This window comes from Arachis hypogaea, chromosome 18 (assembly GCF_003086295.3).
Source record: "Arachis hypogaea cultivar Tifrunner chromosome 18, arahy.Tifrunner.gnm2.J5K5, whole genome shotgun sequence".
Taxonomy (NCBI): domain Eukaryota; kingdom Viridiplantae; phylum Streptophyta; class Magnoliopsida; order Fabales; family Fabaceae; genus Arachis; species Arachis hypogaea.
The window spans coordinates 121,275,440-121,297,222 of NC_092053.1; the positions used below are offsets into that span (position 1 = coordinate 121,275,440).

Consider the following 21,783-nt stretch of genomic DNA (forward strand, 5'->3'; position numbering starts at 1 on the left):
GAGTTGAAGCTCAACCCGCACCCTACCCGACCCGCACGAGAATCCTACCCACATCCTACCCTACCCACTGCAGATCGGGTTGACAACCCTATTCGAACGGGTGGAATCGAGTTGGATACTCGCGGATAAAGTATATATTGCCACCCCTAAACACGAAGGATAATGTGAAGATCGGCTAATGACAGTGAAAGTTGTTGAAGAATTAGGATGAGGAAGATAATAAAGAGGTAAGTTAGTAATTAGATAATATTGTTAAATTTTAATATTTGGATACTATTGTTAAAAATTAATTTAAATTTTTTATAGTTAATTTTATCAGTATTTAAATTTTTAATAGTTAAAAAAGATTATTTATTTTTAAAAAAATAAATTAAAAAATATTATCAAAATAAATTGATATAAATTATAATAAATTATATAATATTTAAATATCTAATCAAATTAATTAGTTAATATAATTAATTTATTGTAATAAATTATATTTTATGGATTAAAAAAATTAATTAAAAAATATTCTCATAAACATACTATATCAACTCTATCACTAAATACAAAAATCTAATTTTTATATAATAAGACAGATGAGGTCTAAATAAATTAACATTTTAATGTCCGAAAAAGAGAATTAATTAAAAGATTTTGTTAAGAATACTTGTTAGGGAGGTCATAAATAAAAAAGTTGGTCAAAACATTTTAATTAATAACTATGTATAAATCTGGTAAATATCTAAATTGATTTTCAAAAAATTTTATATCTAACACTTTTTTCACTCTAAAAATTCTCAACAAAAATGAATTCTTTCGTAAGCTAAATTAATTTTTCTTATAAGTTATAATGATTATTTTTAAAAATTAAATTATTAATAAAATTTGTTAAAATTTTATTTGTCTAACATATATATTAATTAAAAATTACTAAAAACAAAAGAAAAATTAATCTGTCTCACTAGAATAATTCTAAAAAACTTCTAAAGTAAAACAAATTTATTAGAGACGAAGATGAGAAAGTATAGAAGATGTCAAATTTAAAATGTTGGGACACTCTAGATATTTACTTTGTAAATCTTGTAAGATTTTTTATGCGTTTAAATATATTAGACGAACTAAAACATTTTAAATATATTCTCTTAACTAAATTAAGAACGAATTAAAGTAGTAAACGTTTTTCATTTATGGCATGTTCCGTGGTAAACCTGGCACTACTACTAGCAACCAATCTCCTTTTACTTTTCCTTTGGTCCAAATTTATTAATTATTAGTGCAGTTGGCACTCGGCACACAAAATCCAAAAACATAGGTCACTCACTAGTGATAGATTCGTGCCTATATAGGAGCACCAAATCCTCCCTCAAAGCGTCTCAAAACTTGATTCGCCCAAAACACTAAGAAAGTTACCATCCCTAATAACCTTTGCTTTATAGCTTCCAACTACCATGGCAGATAGCCCCAGCAGCAAGAGCAACTCCCTCATCATTCACCACACTAAGAAAGGTGGTTGGCATGCTGCCATCTACATTATATGTGAGTTTTCCAATTCTTCGATTTCATTAATAATTGTCCTTTCTCCCAATAATACCCCTTATTTCTCTCTCTTCTCTTCTACACTCCATTTTCATCACCAAATTTCATTCATTTTGGGGATCTCACCCATTCTTTTAAACAACCTACAGCCTCCCCCCACCACCAAAAAAATAATAATAAAAAATAGATAACTAAACACTGATATCAACGTATTTGCAATGGGAATCAACAATATATAGAACAAATCAATAAACAATTAAAACAATAGATAACTTAAATGAACATTGAAAAGGGGTAAAACAGGAAAATAAAAAAAATTAGTTTAAATAGAGATGCTGATGAGAGAGATGGCAGCGACACGGCGGCGGTGGCGATGGAGGGAGAACGATGAGAGAGAAACCACGGCCGCCATGCAATTCATCTTCTTCATTCCAGTGCAGTGGCGATCTATCACTTTCCCCCTATGAGAGATCTATGTGCTTGTTCTTGTCCATGTTCATGTTCATTAGAGCGAAGAGAAGAGAGAGATGCTTTTTTTTTTCTGAGAGAGAGAGAGAGAGAGAGTAGAGTGAATTCGTGATGGTGCTTCGTGCTTGGGTGTGAGAGTGTGAGCTGACAGCTGATCCAGCCAGAAGAGAGCGAAAAATAAATAAATAAATAATTACAAAATTTATATTTTTAATGAATGAAAAATTTACAATAATAATAATAATAATAATACTAATAATAATATCCTATTTTTATGTGATGATGACTATTTATATGTTTCACAGTCGTGGAATTTGCGGAGAGATTTGCATACCAAGGTTTGGCGAGCAATCTTATCACATATCTCACAAATGTTTTGAACGAACCAATAACAACCGCCGCAAAAAATGTCAACACTTGGGTTGGTGTTTCCTCCCTCTTCCCTTTGCTTGGTGGCTTCATTGCAGATTCCTGTCTCGGTCGCTTCAGAACCATTCTCTTATCTTCACTTATTTATCTCCTGGTAAATTCTCCATAAAATTTTCATTGTTACTACTAGTGTATCACGTCTATTAATTCATTCTTTTATTTATTAAATGTGTATTTAAATAATAGAAACTAAGTTATTAAAGATGATAAGTAATTTATAATTTAACTAAAAAAATAAATTTTATCAATTATATATAATAAAAGATATTTAAAAAAAAATTAAACACCCAATCCTTCCAATATCTCATTTTATATAGTATAGATTTTCATTATTAATGATGTTAGGTTTAATTATTATGAATTCTAAGAACATTCATTAAATTATTATAATTCTTTTGTTTTTAATTTTATCTTAAATTTATATATTAAAAAATTAAAATAATTTAATTTTTCATAAGAACTTTTTAATTAAGAACCTTAACATATTTTTCAGAGTAATTTCAATTTTATTTTTAGCATTTATAGAATTATATATCATAAATAGTAATTTGATACTAAATATAAAATTCGTCATTTCAATATTCAGTTTATATTTAATTTAAATTTTAGATCTTTTTTAATTATTTTATCAAAATAATTATATAAATAATAAAATTTTATTAATTTTTTATTAAAATGATATTATCTCTCTAGAGTATAATTAATTTTATTTTATTTATCTATTTCAATACAAATTTTAAGTTTAAATCGATTTTTTTTTCGCAAATATGAAAAGTGAGAGTTCACAAATATTCTATTGAAGTTGCAGTTCCAATACATATTAACTCCCGTCAAAATATACGTATTCCATAATTGTTATGTTGTTTGGTAGTATTAAATTAGGGTTTAGTTAATATGTATATGATAAATTTATCATTAATAAAAATTTTAAATATTTTTATTTAATAAATATAAAATAAATGGTTTAAAAATTTAAATTTTTATATCTTTAATAAAAAAAATTTTAAGTTATAATCTTAACCTATTTCTTTAAAATACATCATAGATAAATCCAATAATAATGTGTTTTCTTAGTTTCTTGATTCTTGGCTTCTTGCACGGAATCTAATGCAATCGGTGGTATGTGATGTAACAATAATTTTATTGGAAAGTTTTTAAGTATATCGAGTACACTTGAAAATTTTCCAATTTTATTAGTCATATGTATTGGGTCTAGCAAGCTGTACGACTACGAACCATCAATATCACAATAAATTCATGAAAATTCTTATAACCACTATTTTATTCAGATTTTTTTTATCTAAAAATATAAAATAAAATAAATGGTTTACGATTTTCCCTTTAAAATCTTGAAATATTAATTACGAAAAAAATTTGGTCACCGAAAAATTAGGGAAAAAAATTTATGTTATAGTAATTGGTTTCAATGAAATTCCAAATTTTTTATCTATTTAAAACCCTTCAAGTTGACTTGTTTGAAATGTCAGAAAGCTTATTTATCTTTTCAAAACATAGAAATAAAAAATATTCTGTTAAACCGATTAGAAAAAATTGAATTATATATGGTTGGGGATGTTAATTTTATCGAAAATATTTGGTAACCAAAGAAAATCAGTCAAAAATAACTATAATTTATTTTATTTAGTATTTATTAATTATTGTGATAATTAATGAATATTAAATAAAATAAATTCTGGCTGTATTTTTTTGTTTTCCTAACATTACCATTTAAAATATAAAAATAAAATCTTTTGATTTTTTAAAAATATATAAATTAAACTATTCGATTTCTGGAGTCCAAAAATTGAGTTTTTTTATTTTTGAAATCAGATCGTCTAATTTTTATTTAAAAAAAATTAAAAATATAAGATAAAAAAATTTTAATTTTTAATTTATGTGTTTTTTATAATTTTAAAAAATACCAAAAGTTATAATATTTGGATATATTACTCGAGAAAAAAAAATCAGCCGTGAAAGGGGACTCGTACATAAAGTGTATGATTCCAATATTCCCATTATAAGATTTGCACATTTTTTTTGGTAGGATTTTTGTCCACATTATACATTACTCAGCCCATGCAACATGCATGCGCTTACCTGTTACAGTTATGTGAAAGTACCCATAAGTGTAGATGTGAAATTTAATTAAATTTAATAAATCGTATTTTTTATTATTTTTTATGAGAAACTGACATTTTCATTTTATCTAAATGATATTATATTTTTTCTATTTATAAAATAATATATATTTCAATTTATTTAACTAAAATACCATTTAATAATTATTATAATTATATACAAATTAATGATAATTATTTAGCTGATTCAAATAATAATACTATAAGTTATATATTTATTATTGTAATAAATTTTATTTATTTTTAATATTTATAGCATTATAAAATATTTTAACTTGTTATAAAATTATTTTATTTAAACTTTTTATATATCTTATGATTAATAATAAAACATTACAAATAAATAAAATTTGTTACATTAAATATATATATATATATATATATGCATAATTATAATAACTATTAAATGGTATTTTGGTTGAATGAATTAAAGTATATATATTTTTTAAATTTTACAGGAGATGAAAGTATATATTTTATAAATAAATAAGAGAGAAGTATTACTTAGATATTTTGTAGAAAAAGAAAATATAATTTATTTTGAAAAAAAAATGCACCACTTCTCATCTTTTATTTATTTATTCTTCAATTTTGGTAGGTTGTCAATAATTTTTTGTCAACATTCATAGAATGGTCTCAAACACTAATAATGCCACATGCAACTCTCAAACAGAAAAATCAATATAAAAAAAAAGAAGTATGCGGTAAAATTTTGAGTAGTAATATATTGTTAATATTGATTTTAAGTTATAAAGGAACGCAAAATTGTATGCAGATTCTATGAAACATGAGAAGTTTGCAAATTATGTTGTATTAATTTATATGTATATGTATGCATGAAAACTATATTAATTTATATGCATATGTATTTTAATTTATATGTATAATATGTATGTATGAAAATATATTGGTGAAAAAAAATAATATTTCTGTTAATGTTATCATCAGAGTGATTTTTTTTCTTTTCTATTTTGAAAAGGACTGTGACATCATATTTAACACAATACAGGGGATGATTTTCTTGACACTATCAGTGTCGGTAGTTAAACACACAACGCTATTCTTCTTGGCGCTGTACGTGTTGTCAATCGGCGATGGAGGGCACAAGCCGTGCGTCCAAACCTTCGCCGCCGATCAATTCGACGAGGACACGCCGGAGGAAAAGGAAGCCAAAAGTTCCTTCTTCAATTGGTGGTACTTGGGCATTGTTGCTGGTTCTGCTGCTGCAGTTTTTGTAGTCATATATCTTCAGGTAATTATGCTAATTAACCACAATCTTAAGAGTATTATTTTTTTATATATTAATTGATATTAAAAATTATTAGAAGAGTATTTTCTTATAAAATAAATTTATTTGTAAATAATATGTATACTGTAAAACCATTTTATACGTACATCCAATCACATAAAATTACATTAGTAAAATAAGTAATTTTTATATTGACAGTGTGAATAATCATCTAAAAGAATAATTATAATAATACAATTGTATAAAATGTTTTATACTATTAGTATATAAAAATTAAACTCTTAATAAAATATAAAGTAAAAGTTCTGGACGGCGGTATAAAAATTGTTGCATAAACCAATAATAATGGAAAATATAGTAATATATATGGTGAATGCTACTGTGCTTTTAATATTGTACCTAACTTATTCAAAAAAATAAATAAATAATATTTATTAAATTTTAAATATTTTATTTTTTATTCTTAAAAATAAATTAAACAATTTAAACACCATAATAAAAATATTATAAAATTCACTAATATATTGGGTGATGATGATCTCATACAAGGAAAAATTTATGGATTACAAACATTTTGTTTTTTGAGGCTCAAATTTCTAGGCGGTACATGAATCGGATAATATTCGTGATAATTATCCGCATTCGATATAAATTTTACGGATATTATCCGATTCGCACTATGGTAGAATTGGATTGTGAATTTGGCAGTGATATTCGCGAATTCAATCTGCATATCCGCACGTCTTATATAAATAGTATAGTTTAAGAAAGTAAACCTAATGTGATATAAATTTTAGTGTGTTGTTTTATGAATTTTATGATATCTTGTTTTTAATTTTTTATGTTGTATTTTAATTTAGAATAATTAAACTTAGATCTTGTGGTATTATTTTTCTTTTGTTATTCAAGAGAATTTTTATTGTTAATATTTTAAGAGTAAATAAGTTTAAACAGGTGAAAAGATAGATTTTCTAGAGGCAAAAAGGACCTTAAAACAATTTTTTATTTATGCGGATATATCCGATATCCAATCTGATTCACAAGTATGCGGATCGAGTCGGATCTAACTTAAAAAAATGCGGATATCATATCCGATCCGATTTAATGAATACAGTATAAATCAAATAGAATTATAGGCTACATCCGATCCGATCTGATCCGTGTGTAGCCCGACAAATTTCACCAACATAAACAAATAGGAATAATATATTCTTCATGGTGGTCTTAATGCATCATATGTGGGCACATTAGGCGAAAGGAATTATCTACTGTAAAAGTGAGCCAAGCGGATCATTATTCACTCTTATTTATTATTTTAATATTTTACAGAAAAAAAAAAAAACAGTTGCTAAAATATAATTAAATAAGATGCTAATTGTGGCATGTCAACATTATAAAAGATCATGTCTTACACTATTATCTATAACATAATACTGGGTGCACAAGTTATTTTAATACCCAAGTTTAACAAGTTTTTTTTTTTCTTTTTATCTTGTGTGCTTTTTTCTTCTTTTTTAACTAATTTTTACTATACTATTAAATTATTAGACTAACTTAATTAAATTTTTTTTATCAAAATAATTCAAGTATCAATTAAATATTTTTGTAAAGATATGATTGAAATTTGTATTTTTTTTTTTTATTTTCCACGGTATTTCTCAGTCTGGTAGGCCAAGGATTAATCCGCTGCAGTACTGAATTCTATTTAAGAGTTTGTCGCTGGCCAATAAGTTACTGCATGCACAAGGCGGGATTCAAACCCCCAACACTTACTTAAGCAGATTAGTGAACTAATCACTAAACCAACCCAACTTGGTTGAAATTTGTATTTTGTTATTTTCCCATGTCTGAATCTTATTACCATATCGGCCTAAAGTTTGTGGCTACCCTTCCAACATTATTGATTTTGGTATCATCCTTACAACCCAAACTTAAGATCACATACAAAAAGAAATCTAATGGGCTATACATTGTTAGATCAGCTCAATATTAAAAAAAAAAAAAAACATTATTTTGACAATTCTCTGAAATATGGAGTGAATATTCAATTTTAACTAACGATGTAACACATTTTTTTTGTAACAGTAAGTAAAGACTTTAATTTATATTTTTAATACAAAATTCCTTTATCTAATATAAACCAACATACACACATCTCGCTACATGAATGATAATGTAAATTAAAAGATATTGTAAAAATGTTAAACAAAAAAAATACTTTATCCATGTATCCATATTAATTCAAATTAGAAGCATATAAATTTCACACAATAAGCTAAAGAAAGAAAATTATGTAATTTAAAGTTTTCAAGTAAAATTAAATCACTTTCCATATAAATCACTCCTTTTTCATGACATGATCTAGCATCATCATTTTACTGAATGGGCCAATAAGATAATTCTAATTATCCATGGTGAATTGGTGATTTCTCTTTTTTCTTCTTTTTATTTTTAATTTATTAATTTTAAATATATATGAGCAGGACAATGTTGGATGGGGAGTAGGATTAGGAGTGCTGGTAGGAGTGCTGGCAATAGCGTTGGCACTTTTCTTGTTGGGAATCAATAGGTATAGAAAGGAAAGCCCACAAGGAAGCCCATTCACTAGGATGGCCCAAGTCTTCGTGGCGGCGGCGCGCAAGTGGCGCGTGAAGGACAAGTCCGGCCACACTGATTATTACTATGGGGTGGACGAGGAGGAGCATAACCAGCTCCATGATCATCAACTCAAATTTCACGCCTTGCAGCACACTCAACAGTGTAGGTAAGTGCCACTCTTCTCTATTTATAAATTCCTACAGAAGAATACCAAGTCTGTCTCTAAAAAGATTATAATACCGGACAACTTTTATCTTTCCCGAAGTCTTCGTTTCATTCTATCAAAGACTTATGAATTCATTGTAAAATTTTTCAAAACTAAATTGACCGGTTTTTGGAAGGAAGGTTACATTAATTATCCAATCCCATTGAATATTCATTGTGTGTGCATTGATCGGGCTTATTTGTGTTGATTTTTTTTCCTTCTTCAATAGTGGACGATTTATTTTGTGGTACGGTTAGAGACAAAAGAAAATAGTTAAAATTTTTCTCATTTATTGTAACAATTCATGAATATTAAATAAGATAAATTATAATTATTTTTGGCTAATTTTCTTTAATTATCAAATATTTCTGTATATATATATAATAAGAGTATTTTAGTCATTTTCAACAACAAAATTATTGTAGTAATTTTTTATTAAAAAAATATTAATTTAGACCAATTCAATACTTAATTTATCGATTTTTCGACCAAATCAATTTATATGATTTAATTTAGACAAAAAAATGGTTTAATTGCTTATATTTTATTGAATTTTAATTATTAAAAAACATCTTTAAAAAAAAAAACATTTTAAACATCTTTATCTAAATAACTCCCTTCATAATTTTATACATATAACATCTATAACTACACAAGACTAAATAAAATAACATTATTTGAGGTGATTTTGTTTTGTCTTGGAATCATTATTGTTATTTTGTTACGACACATTATCATAGAGGAAATACCCCTAAACAAAATTCTACTGTGTAAATTGTAAACAGCTTTTTGGACAAAGCAATGATCATAGATGAAGTTGATGCAACAAGCAAAACAAGAAATCCATGGAGGCTATGTTCAGTGACTCAAGTAGAAGAAGTAAAGCTTGTCCTTCGCCTAATCCCTATATGGCTAAGTTGCTTGATGTTCTGTGTTGTCCAATCCCAAGTCCACACATACTTCACAAAGCAAGGAAGCACATTAGTCCGTTCCATAGGGCCCCACTTCCAAATCCCTCCGGCATCCCTCCAAGGCTTCGTCGGAGTCTTCATCCTTCTGGCCGTTCCAATCTATGACCGGATTTTCGTCCCCCTGGCCAGGAAATTCACAGGCCATCCGGCCGGTATAACGGTCTTACAAAGGATTGGAGTTGGTCTAGCCTTGTCTATTTTGACCATGGTCGTGTCAGCACTCGTGGAGACCAAAAGGATTGGCGTGGCTAGAGACCACGGACTCATTGATGACCCCAAAGCAGTCATACCTATGAGCGTTTGGTGGATGCTTCCTCAGTACATGATAACCGGCGTTTCTGATGCCTTCGCAATCGTCGGCCTGCAAGAATTGTTCTATGATCAAATGCCAGATGCAATGAGGAGTTTGGGCGCGGCCGCCTATATAAGCATATTAGGAGCCGGAAGCTTTGCTAGCAATATAGTTATAGCTATTGTGGAGGACATAAGCTCAAGAAGCGGTGAAAAATGGTTGGGTAACAATATAAACAGGGCACACCTTGATTACTATTATTGGGTCTTGGCTGGATTAAGTGTTGGGAGTTTGTGTGTGTATTTGTTGATAGCCAAGTCTTATGTGTACAAAAAGGTGGATGAGGCTGAAAGAAGTAGCAACAATCAAGGTTTCAGATTCAGCAAATACCGTCCAAGAGTCTGATACTTAGAACTTAGAAGAAGAGTAAACCAAGATATCTATATGGTGTAGTTTCATCAATAATTACACCTTGGCTTTTAGTGCATGCATTGTTTCTTGTTTTATAAAATGTTTTAGGGTAAGGGTAAGGTTTGGCACATTCAATGCATTGCCTTATTATGGTTACCTTAGTATTAGATATGATATCTTTGCTTTTGCAATTCTGCCCTTTGTCCATGTTTATATATGTTTAAGATAAAAGCAAATAGAATTGGCTACTGGATTCTTCTTACACACATAGAAGCATTTGTGATACATGCATGTACATTATATTTGGTCAAATACCGTATATATACCGCATACATGCAGAAAGAAGTTCAGCACACGCAATGTTCGGTTAAAAAATTTGGATATGGAAGTTTTTTTTGTGTTATTCACAAAGATGAAAATAAGAGGTGTTGAACCCAAGGTTAAAAAATTTGGATATAGAAGTTTTTTGTGTGTTATATATTCACAAAGATGAAAATAAGAGGTGTTGAACCCAAGAATGGTGGGGTTCACTTTTTTGCACGCAGGGAGAAACAGTTTCTCACATTGGACGAGTAGAGTGATTTTGAATTTTTTAAAAAATGTGAAAAGGTATATAGCTAAAATGAGAATTGGGTTTTCTTGTTTTTTTTATTTTAAAATTTCATCACGTAGAGCGCGAGCCGTGAGATAGTATTTTTTATGTTTTTAAAGGTTTAATTATTCGCAAGTTCTTATAATTTTTTTTAGAAGGGGTGGCTGACGTAATTCGGTGCAGGACTTTTTCGGTTATCCTAGCCGGCTCAGTAATTAAGTGGTCACGGAAGGCATTCTCACTTCCTCTTTAAAGTACTCCATGTTGCTCTCCTCAACTGACCTCTTCCGCTTCTAACCAAACTCAGGAATGGGGATTTCCACAACCTCAACATCAGCATTGGTTGCCCTATAGCCAGCATCTCTTGAGACACAGTCTGAGAGTCTAGCTGAGGAGTCGACGGTGAAGCCCCATCACTGATACTCCCGGAATCACGGATAAAGGCTGCCTTCAATCTTGCAAGAGTAGTCTGTCCACCTATCATCTCAACTGAAAGAAATTAAAAGTCGTATGAACAGAAATAAAAGCAAAAACATGAGAAAGTATCAAAACCCACTGACATAAGACTAACACGCCACTGGATCACCCATACCATTCCGGGGGTTCAATGGCCTATCCCCAAAGATCGCCAACAGAACGTCGACAATATCTTTATTCTCAGAGGACAACCCTTCGTAGGTTATCCTTGTCAAGTAAGACGAATCTGCGCCGAAATTCAAATAAATGGAAAAGCGACACTTTCCCTCAAGGGTCAATCAGAAAGGATGATGTCCCCAGGCATGGCAGACTTTAAAATATTCCTCCTTAAAACCGTGAAAAGAATCCTTGAACAACCAAAAATCTGCGGATTCGGCTGAGCTCGAAATGATACATAATTTTTCTTGTGCTTCCCTTCCTTAGTCGAGAGAGTACACAGGAAAAATACAAGAAGAGCTCCACACGAGCAGGAAGCTCCAAATACTCACAGACTAGTTCGAAAGTCCGGATGACCGCTCAACTATTCGGATGCAGCTGAGACGGTGCCACCTAGCATCGATTCAGCAGGGATTGAACAAACGCAGAATAGGGAAGCCGCACCCCCAACCTCGTGAACCTAGACTCGTAAACCCACATCTAGTCGGCGACTCGTGGGGAATTAGGGTTTATGTAGCAAACCCGCTCATCCACCCCGGAGAGCGAAAGCTCATATTGACACTCTACCTCGCCACCTCCGCACATCACGCCCTCATCGTGCAACTTCTGGAGGTCCTCCTCCGTAAGCTGGGAAGGCATTCCCCACACGTCGGAGGACACCTAATAATAATCTTTAGGCACGCCTCTGGTCCCGGAACAATGGGAACCCTAGCGCCCTCAGCTCTTCGCCGGACCATACCTATAAACCAAAGGGGCACCACCGTCAGCCCACTCTCCAGAAGAGAAAACCCTACAAATTCTATGCTAAAAGCACCTAAAGACATCTATAAAATAGTGGCACCTCCCCCTATTTTTCTACCGCTACTACAAACATAAAATTGTGTCAAAACAGTTGCACCCCCTATTTTCCTATTACCCCTACACAGAAAACATCCCGGAAAGAAAAATACAAAAGCAAATGAACCAAAGAAAAATTATGGAAGTAATAGCCATACAAAAGTAACAAAACTAAACAAAGAGTACCAACCTGATTCTCAGAAAGTTGAATGGCAGAAGTGGAAGTGCAATGCACGCAGGGAAATATAGCATTATGAGCCCTCCGAAAAGCCCAATAATCCAGTGAAAATGTAGCGCCAAAGAAGAGATGTAGAGAGCGTTCGAGCAGAGGAAATGAAAAGGTTAAAGAAGAGAAAAGGTGAAGCAGTTACAACAAAGGGAAATAAAAAACCCCCAAACGTTTCAAATGAAAACACGGAAGGACGGAGGGCAAAACGGAAAAGAAGCCCAAAACTAATATCCTCGCATCAAACGTCATTATGACATCTTGGAAACCGCAACTAACAAAACCTCCCTTTTTCGAGAAATAGATCGGACAACTGATGGGACGGCCAAGTGCTCCATGGACTTTCGATCTCGTCCAGAAAGTTTGAGATGGCACTCCATCTCCGATGCCAGGCTCGCGACCCCCAGCCCCATGGCAAAACGAACTCCTCCAGCGATGAGGCTGAGCAAGCATGATCTCTCACTCTGGAGGAAACTGTTTTGAACCTGATCCTCGGTTCCCCTATCGGAGTAGTAACGACCCGAGTAGGCCCTCACCACAGCCCAAACTAGTCAAGATGATCACAAATCCCTAACCAATGTTCAAATTCAAATACCTCCCTTATCTTAGCCAACAAGATAAGATAAGATAACAGACACAAACTATGTAAGGGGAGTCAAGGGCTCCCTCAGGTACGTTACACATTCCTAAATGTTACCTATACCTCTCTGATCCATTCTGACTTGAGTCTTGGAATGTCTTTGCAGGTACTACCGCAGCTACTCTAGAGGTCCGACCCCGTCACCACTAAAGCCGGCGAGTCATTGATCCTTCTCTCAATCTGTACTAGCGAAGTCTTGTACATAAATTTTTTTATTTTAATTTAACAAATTCAATAATTTGATAATTATTTTCTATTGTGTCATCGAGAGGGTCACGTTACACAATGCACAGTGTCATCATGGCAAATAAGGTGCCACCTGATAGCAACTATTATCGAAAAAGTTTCTCAGGCAACAAAAGAATAGAAATGACTAACAGACTTAATATTGGCTAGTACACGTAATTCATTAATAAAATAGAGTGTACATATGTTCATCGTATAAAAATTCATATGTATTTTTTTTATTTTTCTCAAATAATTTCAGTGAAATCCTATCTTTGATATGATAATCTATATCAAAATACAGAGTTAATACTCAAAATGGCCCGTAAAATTTTGAGACAGACTCAATTTGACCCCCGAAATTTTATTTGACTCAATTTGAACCCCCAAATTTGAATAAGTGACTCACGTTAACCCTTCTGTTAATCTCTATTAACGGCACGCTTACCTGGATCATTAAGTGACACGTGGGCTTGACACGTGGCCTTATTAAACCTTGCTGACATAGAAAAAAAAATTTTAGACTCAATTTAGCCCCCCTTTTAATGAATATAAAACCCTAACAAGTGCCAAATTCCTAAATTGATATCGTTGTTTAGATGTTAGAGAAGATGATGAGGAGCACCAGCCAAGGTTCCGAAAGTTGCAACAAATCTCATTCACATGGAAGTTTGGATAGGAATCCAAATCGAGCTAGATCTGGAAAGGTTCCACACTGGTCTGGTTGTGGAATGCGTCCCATTCTTCGTTGGTCTGAAAGAGAAGCAAATTCAGAGAGACCATTTTTTGGATGTCTAAACTATAATGTGAGTTCTTGAATTGCTTCCTTCTTGAATTTACATCTTTTTTTGTAATACATGCATAATTTATTTTGTGGTTCTTGTTGTGATAGACCTCTAGGAATAGATGGTGTAGACTTTTTGTGTGGGCAAATGGCATGGAAGAAGAAGATATGACTGGCAAACATGAAACTGAAAATAGCATTGAGTATTGGAAGATGAACATGGGTTGGATGATTAGTGCAATAGAAGCTGAAATTAGGATTTTAAAAGTATGGAATAGTATTTTGAGTTTTTTTCTTGTTTTGTTTGTAGTTGTAGCCATTGGCTATGCCTTAGGTGTAGGAAAGTGATGAATAAAATTGAATTAATGTCACTACAATTATGTTTTTTCAATACAAATCTGTTTTGTAAATTGTAAGTTTTGACTAAACCTACAAATTCAGTGAGGATATTACAAATAGGTATGATTCTGTAAATTAAAAGTTGTGACTAAACCTGTAAAAATAAAATGGTAAGAATAAATAAGAGACTGGTTACAAATCTGCAAATATCAATAATAAACTAACTTGTAATTTATCTACCAAATTTCTAAATTACAAAATAAGTTATAATAATAAACCTTGAATCTGATTTCATAGGTCAACTATAGTCATGACAATGACCATTGTAACACATGATAAATCAAGAGTGATGTGTAGAATGTCATCATTACAGTCACAAAACAAAAAGGCTATTTAAAAGGTTCCAAAATAAAGCCCTATACAAGACATGACAAAAGGCATAAACAACCACTGACACAAATTTCAGCCACAAAAGTGACAAAACAGCTACAAAATAACCTCAAAACACACAACTTTGGATTACATTTATCAATTCATCCACAAAGGACAACATAATTTAATCTCTATTTCTTTCTTGGTGCTTTGAAGCCCGGAGTGGAGACAAATTTCATAAATTCTGTAAACTTTGACAATGTCTTTTAAATAATATTATCATGCATTGGATCATAAGCATTATAATGTGAACCATGGTTCTTCCCTAACACTTGTAACCAGTCCACCTCCTCATCAGAATTCTCTACTACAATTCCATCATCTTCCACTAACACTTTTTCTTTCCCTTTTTTTCCAGGCAGACCTCGGTGCATGTTTGAACTTCAAATCCCTCTTCCTTGCTTCAGAAATTTCACTATCAATATCAGAGTCACTTGAGCTTTCAAATGGATCAGGCCTATATAGGCTGTCTTCTACAGAATCATATGAGTCACTACTACTGTTGATTCGGTCTCCACCATCTTGACTTTCCACTATTTTACTTGCTGATCTAGCAGATAATCTAGTAATAGGTTTAGTCTTGGCAGAATTCACTGAAGTGGATTTGGGTTGAGACTTGTTTGTAGGCTTAGTGATTGTGACTTTAGATAATGAGGGTTTGTTCTTGGGTTTGGGTTTACTTGCAGATTTAGATGATGTGTGGTTAGTCTTGGCAGTGTTGGATGTAGTGAGTTTGGGTTTGGATTTGGGTTTGGCCTTGGGTTTGGGTTTGATATTGGTGGTGGTGGATTTGGTTGAGGTGGGCTTGGGTTTAGATAAATTGTGCTTGGCTGGTGGATTAGGTTGGGCTTGAGTTGGTGATTTGGGTTGAGCCTGGGTTGGTGACTCGGGTTAGGCCAGGGCTAGTGGATCTTCTTGGTCCTGGACTAGTACTTCAGGTTGGGTCTGGACTGCTGGTTCTTCATTGGACTTTGTAGTTGAGACATCATTTGAGCTTCTTGTTGGATTTGGTATGGTGATAGGTGCATCCTTGTCTTCTTCAGGAGCAATGGGAGTAAACTCTATTAACTCAGGTTCTTCATTATCATGAGGTTGGGAAACTCCATGCTCAAAATATAAGTGGACTCTTCCTTGGTTCATTCTTGCAAGATAGCACATCTCTAACAATTCCTTGTCATGTGAAAGTGCTCTCAGTCCATTCTTTAAAGGTCTCCCATGAATAAGCCACCAACATTCAACAATGTCAGCATAACTGAGCTCCTTGTAGTAATCCCTCAGTGAAAATACATCCAATCTATCTTCATCTAGTCCAGTTAATTCATCCGTATTGTCCGTTTCATAAACTACACTACCATCATTCTTTGTAACAAAGCTGCCTCCGTGATGATAGACAATGGTTATCAAACCACCCATCTACAGATATGATTCAAACAATTAACAAATTAACTTCAACATCCAAGGCCTTTCATCATGCATCAGATGATTCTACATTAACATGCCAATCAATATTTTTTCAAAACAGAAAATATAAAAATTCATATATAAAATTTATCCGTGTAACAACAGTTACACAATTTTTTGTTATCCATAATTAACAGCTCCGCATTATCACATTGACAAGCATAATCTATTTACTCATTCATGAATTTCTCATTTTATATTTTCAGAAAAAAAGCTCATCTATTGAAATCATCTATAGACAGAAACTGGTACATAAAGAAGTGGTAGACTTCACTAATTTAGATGTGCTTTCTTCTTTGTAACACAATTAACGTTAATCATAATTAGTCTTTTTTTTAAAAATACCCTAACAGAAGAGGATCAATAACTAAAACTATCTTCTTTCACAATGGACCCAATCCATTTGAGCATCAAATAGAGTACAAATAATGGCCTGTAAACCCCAACCAAGAAAAGACACAAAACATAACATTGAACCCACACATAGAATGCTTGCGTTACTAACCTTTTTTGGAGAAACAGTGGTGCACAGCTTCTTCTTCCTCGTGCTAGCAAATGAAAACGCGTGCGACAAGCTATGCCGGCGCCCTACACTAGCAGCGACATTGATCTTCCACAGTATGGTGCATGCGAGAGAATGAAGAAGTAGAAAAAGAGTGTCCCTGTTTTGAGTGGTTTGATTATTGGCGTTGTTAAATTTTAACCTCAGAATGAAAAACGCTGTCGTTTGAAGAAAGATTACGCGTCAAGGAAAAAACGACGTCGTTTAATAAGGCTACCTGTTAAGTCCATGTGTCACTTAACGTTCCAGGTAAGCGTGTCGTTAATAGAGATTAACAGAAGGGCTAACATAAATCACTTATTTAAATTTAGGGGTTTAAATTGAGTCAATTAAAATTTTGAGGGTCAAATTGAATCTGTCTCCAAATTTCAGGACCATTTTGAATATTAACTCTAAAATACAATTCTTTATATGTAATTGAATCTTTGGCTCTGTGTATGGTGCTTGAGGTACTTAAGGACACTGGTGGATCTTTTAATGGAAAATGGGGCCATGCCCCCAAAAATTTCGTAATATATTTAGTAGTTATATATCATAGACTATTACTAGTTTAGTTAGCTAAATTTTTTCTAACTAATTTAGAAACACTGTGTTTGAATTTTAGTTTTTTAAAATTTATAGAAATAAGATATATAAATTTTTGTTTTAGTCAGATTTATTATTTTTATTTGGACAAATAAATTTTAAAAAATGTGACAAAAAGATCTATATATCTTATTTTTATAAAATTTAAAGACTTCAACATAATAAAAAAATTTTAAAGATAAAAACATCATATACAAAAATTTTTAGAGACTTATTTAAGTATATATTATATTTTATAACATATTTTATTAATGGACTTTTGAAAATTATACGCTAATGAATTTTTGAAAATTATAATAATTTAGTAGAATACAACAAGACTTATCATCATCATAATCATAGAATAATTGATTTGTTTTTAAATATTATTTTATATTTTATTATTTTTTCAATTTAATTTTTTTAGATTGAAATATTAAAATATCCAATAAATATTAGTTTTATTGTATCCGTATAGATTATTAAAAAATTTATAAGTCACAACTTTTATAATTTAAATCTTTCAAACTAAGATCCATACAATTATATTTTCTTATACTATCTTTAAGAAATTAGATAATTTTTTATCTAATTTAATTTAATACTATTTTACTGACTATTCTTAATTGAATTTTTTATAAGAAAAATATTCAATAAATATTATATTATTTTTTTATCATTGTAATTATATTTTTTTACATATGTTACTTTTAAATAATTGTATTTAGTGAGTTTGATCTTAATTTTTAGAATTAGACAATAAAAATAGTAAAAATACTAAAAATTTAGTTCTAATTTAATTATTAAAGATTTTAAGTTACTCAAAACTCAAAAAATATCACTTTAAGATATTTCATAAAATTTATTTATAAAATTATTTATTTATTATCAAATTTTAAAGATAATGATATTTATAAATTTTGTTTTTATATAAATGCTATTATATACGTTTTATATGAAAATTTTTGCCCCCCTCAAAAATATTTTTAAGCTCCGCCACTGTTAATCAGGGAAATCATCTTTATTACTAGATTGGTGGTGCTTCTGATATGTGTGGGGCTTGGTAAGCCACTAAGCAAGTGATGCACATGCCAAAAAATAGAATGAGATCTTTTTTTGATATAAACAAATGTCCTTTATCTCTCATGAAAAGCCAAAATGATTTTAGAAAATCAGAACATACAAAGCACTATCCCCAATATTTTCATGGTGAATTCTATAGTATTTATAAGTTGGTATTTAATTTTATTTAATTTATTTTTTATAATAAATTTTAAATTTTAAAAATAATTTATTTTTATATTTTTAAATTAAATATTAATTTTTAATTTTTTTTAATAATTTAAACACTATCTTTTAGACACTCATAACAATTACTTATTTTTAAAATCTTTTTTTTTTCAACATTTAATATCCGATGATTTTAGTCTTTTCTCTTTCTTTTTTTTCCCCTCACTTATTGGCTAAACAAGAAATTGTATTTTAATTTTTTATTATTATTTATTAGCTGATCGAAAAAAAAATTTAATTTGACAAAAAAATTTATAATTTAAAAATAAAAAATAGTATGTAAATATAAAAAATAAATTATTAAATTAATCATTATATGTGTATAAATATATATTGTTTAAATTATTTTTAATATATTTTATATTAATAACTGATTTAATATATATATATATATATATATATATTTTAGATAAGGAGTTGTTTTAAAATATTGATAAAAAGAAAGAGAACTTTCTTTGCTTATTGATGAATTCAAGAATCAACGTAGAATATCATGGAGATTCTTGATGAAATCTTTGGGATCTCCCTTTCCAAACTGTCAGATTTCCTATGTGGATTATGCATCTTCATGACTAGGACCTGGCTCCCCATTAAAATGCCAAGTCCTCATGATTCATCACCATCACCACCATCTTCATCTTCATCTCTTTCTCTTCTCTTCTTTTCCCAATACTTTATCTCTTTCAACAAATTATTATGGGTATGTCTGCTGCGGCACAGTTCCATGTTTTGGCTGTTGATGACAGCCTAATTGATAGAATGTTGATTGAGAGGCTCCTCAAAACCTCTTCATTTCATGGTATTTTTTTTTTTTTTCATTATTTCCCTCCCGTTACTTAATTGCTATCGCTAATATATAAAAAATTTGTATTTTGATTTTTTTATTTTTTATAATTTGTAAAAAAATTATAAAAAAATAAAATTCTATTTTTTATTTTTATCAATTTTTTCATAAATTTTAAAAATAAAAATATTAAAATAAAAAATACAAATCAAACGCATAGTTGTCTTTTAGCTATTTGAGCCAATTCATGAATTTTTTTACAACTTGAAATTGAGTTTTAAAGTAGATTCAATTGATAAAGTTGGAGTTTAAAATTGATTTAGCTCCATTTATCTGCATGTAATGAAGGATTTTTTTTTTGGGTGCTAGAGCTAAAAAGTTATGTTACTAAAGTTAGAACTAATTGCAGTTACATGGTATCTTATTCTTATGAATGTGATGTAATTGCAGTTACAACAGTGGACTCTGCCATTAAAGCTTTACAATACCTTGGTATGGTTGAAGATAAATTAAAGAGTTATGAGACACCTGAAATTCATCAGGTTCAATTCTGTTGTCATTAGCTTATTTTTATGGATAGAAAGAAATAATTTTAAATGAGCAAGTTTGTATTAATATTTTTCTCTAATTTCTTATACTTATTTTATGCAGGATGAGGAAGTTAATGTAAATCTGATCATAACAGATTACTGTATGCCAGAAATGACTGGCCATGATTTGCTAAGAAAAATTAAGGTAGCTTTTTGATTGGTATGATCTTTAATTTGTGTAAATTTTTTTGACATTATTTGTTTATCATTTCCAAAAATTTGAATGGATCAGAGAGTTTGGTCAAATCAAATTATTAACTATGGATTTGATTTAGGATCAACATTTTTATTTTCCTATTTTTGAAAATAATTTGAAAAGAAGGTATCTGATTTCATAAATGCCAGTGATATGGATTTTTCAAACAATACAAACAGTCACTTGTGATATTTTCTAAATTTTCAAAACCATAACAAATCTCAAACCGAATTTGAAGTTGGACTCATCTTCTCAATTGCCATTCTCTTAATAGATTTCAATAAATATAAGGGTTTAGCTAACATGTGTCTTTAGAACACGGGATAAACTTATAACTAGTGAAACATTTTAAATATTTTTATTTAATAAATACAAAATAAATACATTAAAAATTTAAATTTTTTATATTTTTAATGAAAAATTTCTTGTTCTCTAAATATAAATATTAAATACTAATAAAGGTTCATTGATTTGCAGGAATCAAATTCTCTTAAAGACATACCAGTTGTGATCATGTCCTCAGAGAATGTTCCATCAAGGATCAATAGGTGAGGAAATTGGATCCCATAACCCAATCCAATATCATCAACTTTTTAGTTGTATAAATATCTTTTATATTTTTTTAAACAAATTAGGTGCATTAATTGACTGAATGTCAAATAAGTGTAAATTCTCATTTATCTCAGATGCTTGGAAGATGGGGCTGAAGAATTCTTTCTAAAACCAGTTCAACAATCAGATGTGAACAAGCTGAAACCCCATTTATTGAAATCAAGATCCAAGGAAGAAGAGGAAACCCAACCCATCAACAATAACAAGAGGAAAACAAGAATCAAGTGCACCATTTAATAAGAATTCTTATAAAATAAAAAATTTGATAATACATATATATATTAGGGGCAGTGGTAGTTTCTTAATTAGAACATTTTCCTTTCATCTACTGTTTTCATATATGGCATCCCAATCAAACAAAATGAAATTAGCTGTTCAGGAAGTCCCGGATGTAAATAGATTCATTAGAGAGAAGTGAAGAGAAGAGTATATTTACATTTAATTTTGTGGTAAACATGGCAATCATGTTAACAAACTTTTTTCTACTCTTGACTCCTCATCTTTCCTGTATCAATTAAATGTTGAATTTTAAATGCATATAAACATTAAGGAAGTTATTGACAAGTGTTGAAGTTATATAAAAATAAAAATAAAAGATACTTCACAAATCACAAATGTTTCTTACTTAATTCACTTGAAAACTTTTAAAAACAAAATATACATAAGTTTAAATTGGCAGAGTGCTTGGCAGAATACTCTATTCATCATTAGATGAGTAAATAATTTAAAAGTAG

General features: G+C 30.3%; 2 protein-coding genes across 2 annotated transcripts; both read left to right on the forward strand.

The window, feature by feature from the left end:
• The first annotated feature begins 1,129 nt into the window (after positions 1-1,129).
• Positions 1,130-10,567, forward strand: LOC112771569 (protein NRT1/ PTR FAMILY 5.4). The gene is made up of 5 exons (XM_025816355.3): positions 1,130-1,521; positions 2,295-2,512; positions 5,566-5,808; positions 8,289-8,569; positions 9,394-10,567. The coding sequence occupies exons 1-5, from the start codon at positions 1,434-1,436 to the stop codon at positions 10,274-10,276; spliced, it is 1,713 nt and encodes a 570-aa protein (XP_025672140.1). The 5' UTR covers positions 1,130-1,433; the 3' UTR covers positions 10,277-10,567.
• Positions 10,568-19,358: 8,791 nt separating this feature from the next.
• On the forward strand, positions 19,359-21,463 carry LOC112771660 (two-component response regulator ORR10-like). The gene is made up of 5 exons (XM_025816452.3): positions 19,359-19,666; positions 20,102-20,193; positions 20,303-20,386; positions 20,915-20,985; positions 21,124-21,463. Exons 1-5 carry the CDS (start codon positions 19,564-19,566, stop codon positions 21,284-21,286), a joined length of 513 nt encoding a protein of 170 aa, XP_025672237.1. The 5' UTR covers positions 19,359-19,563; the 3' UTR covers positions 21,287-21,463.
• Positions 21,464-21,783: the final 320 nt, after the last annotated feature.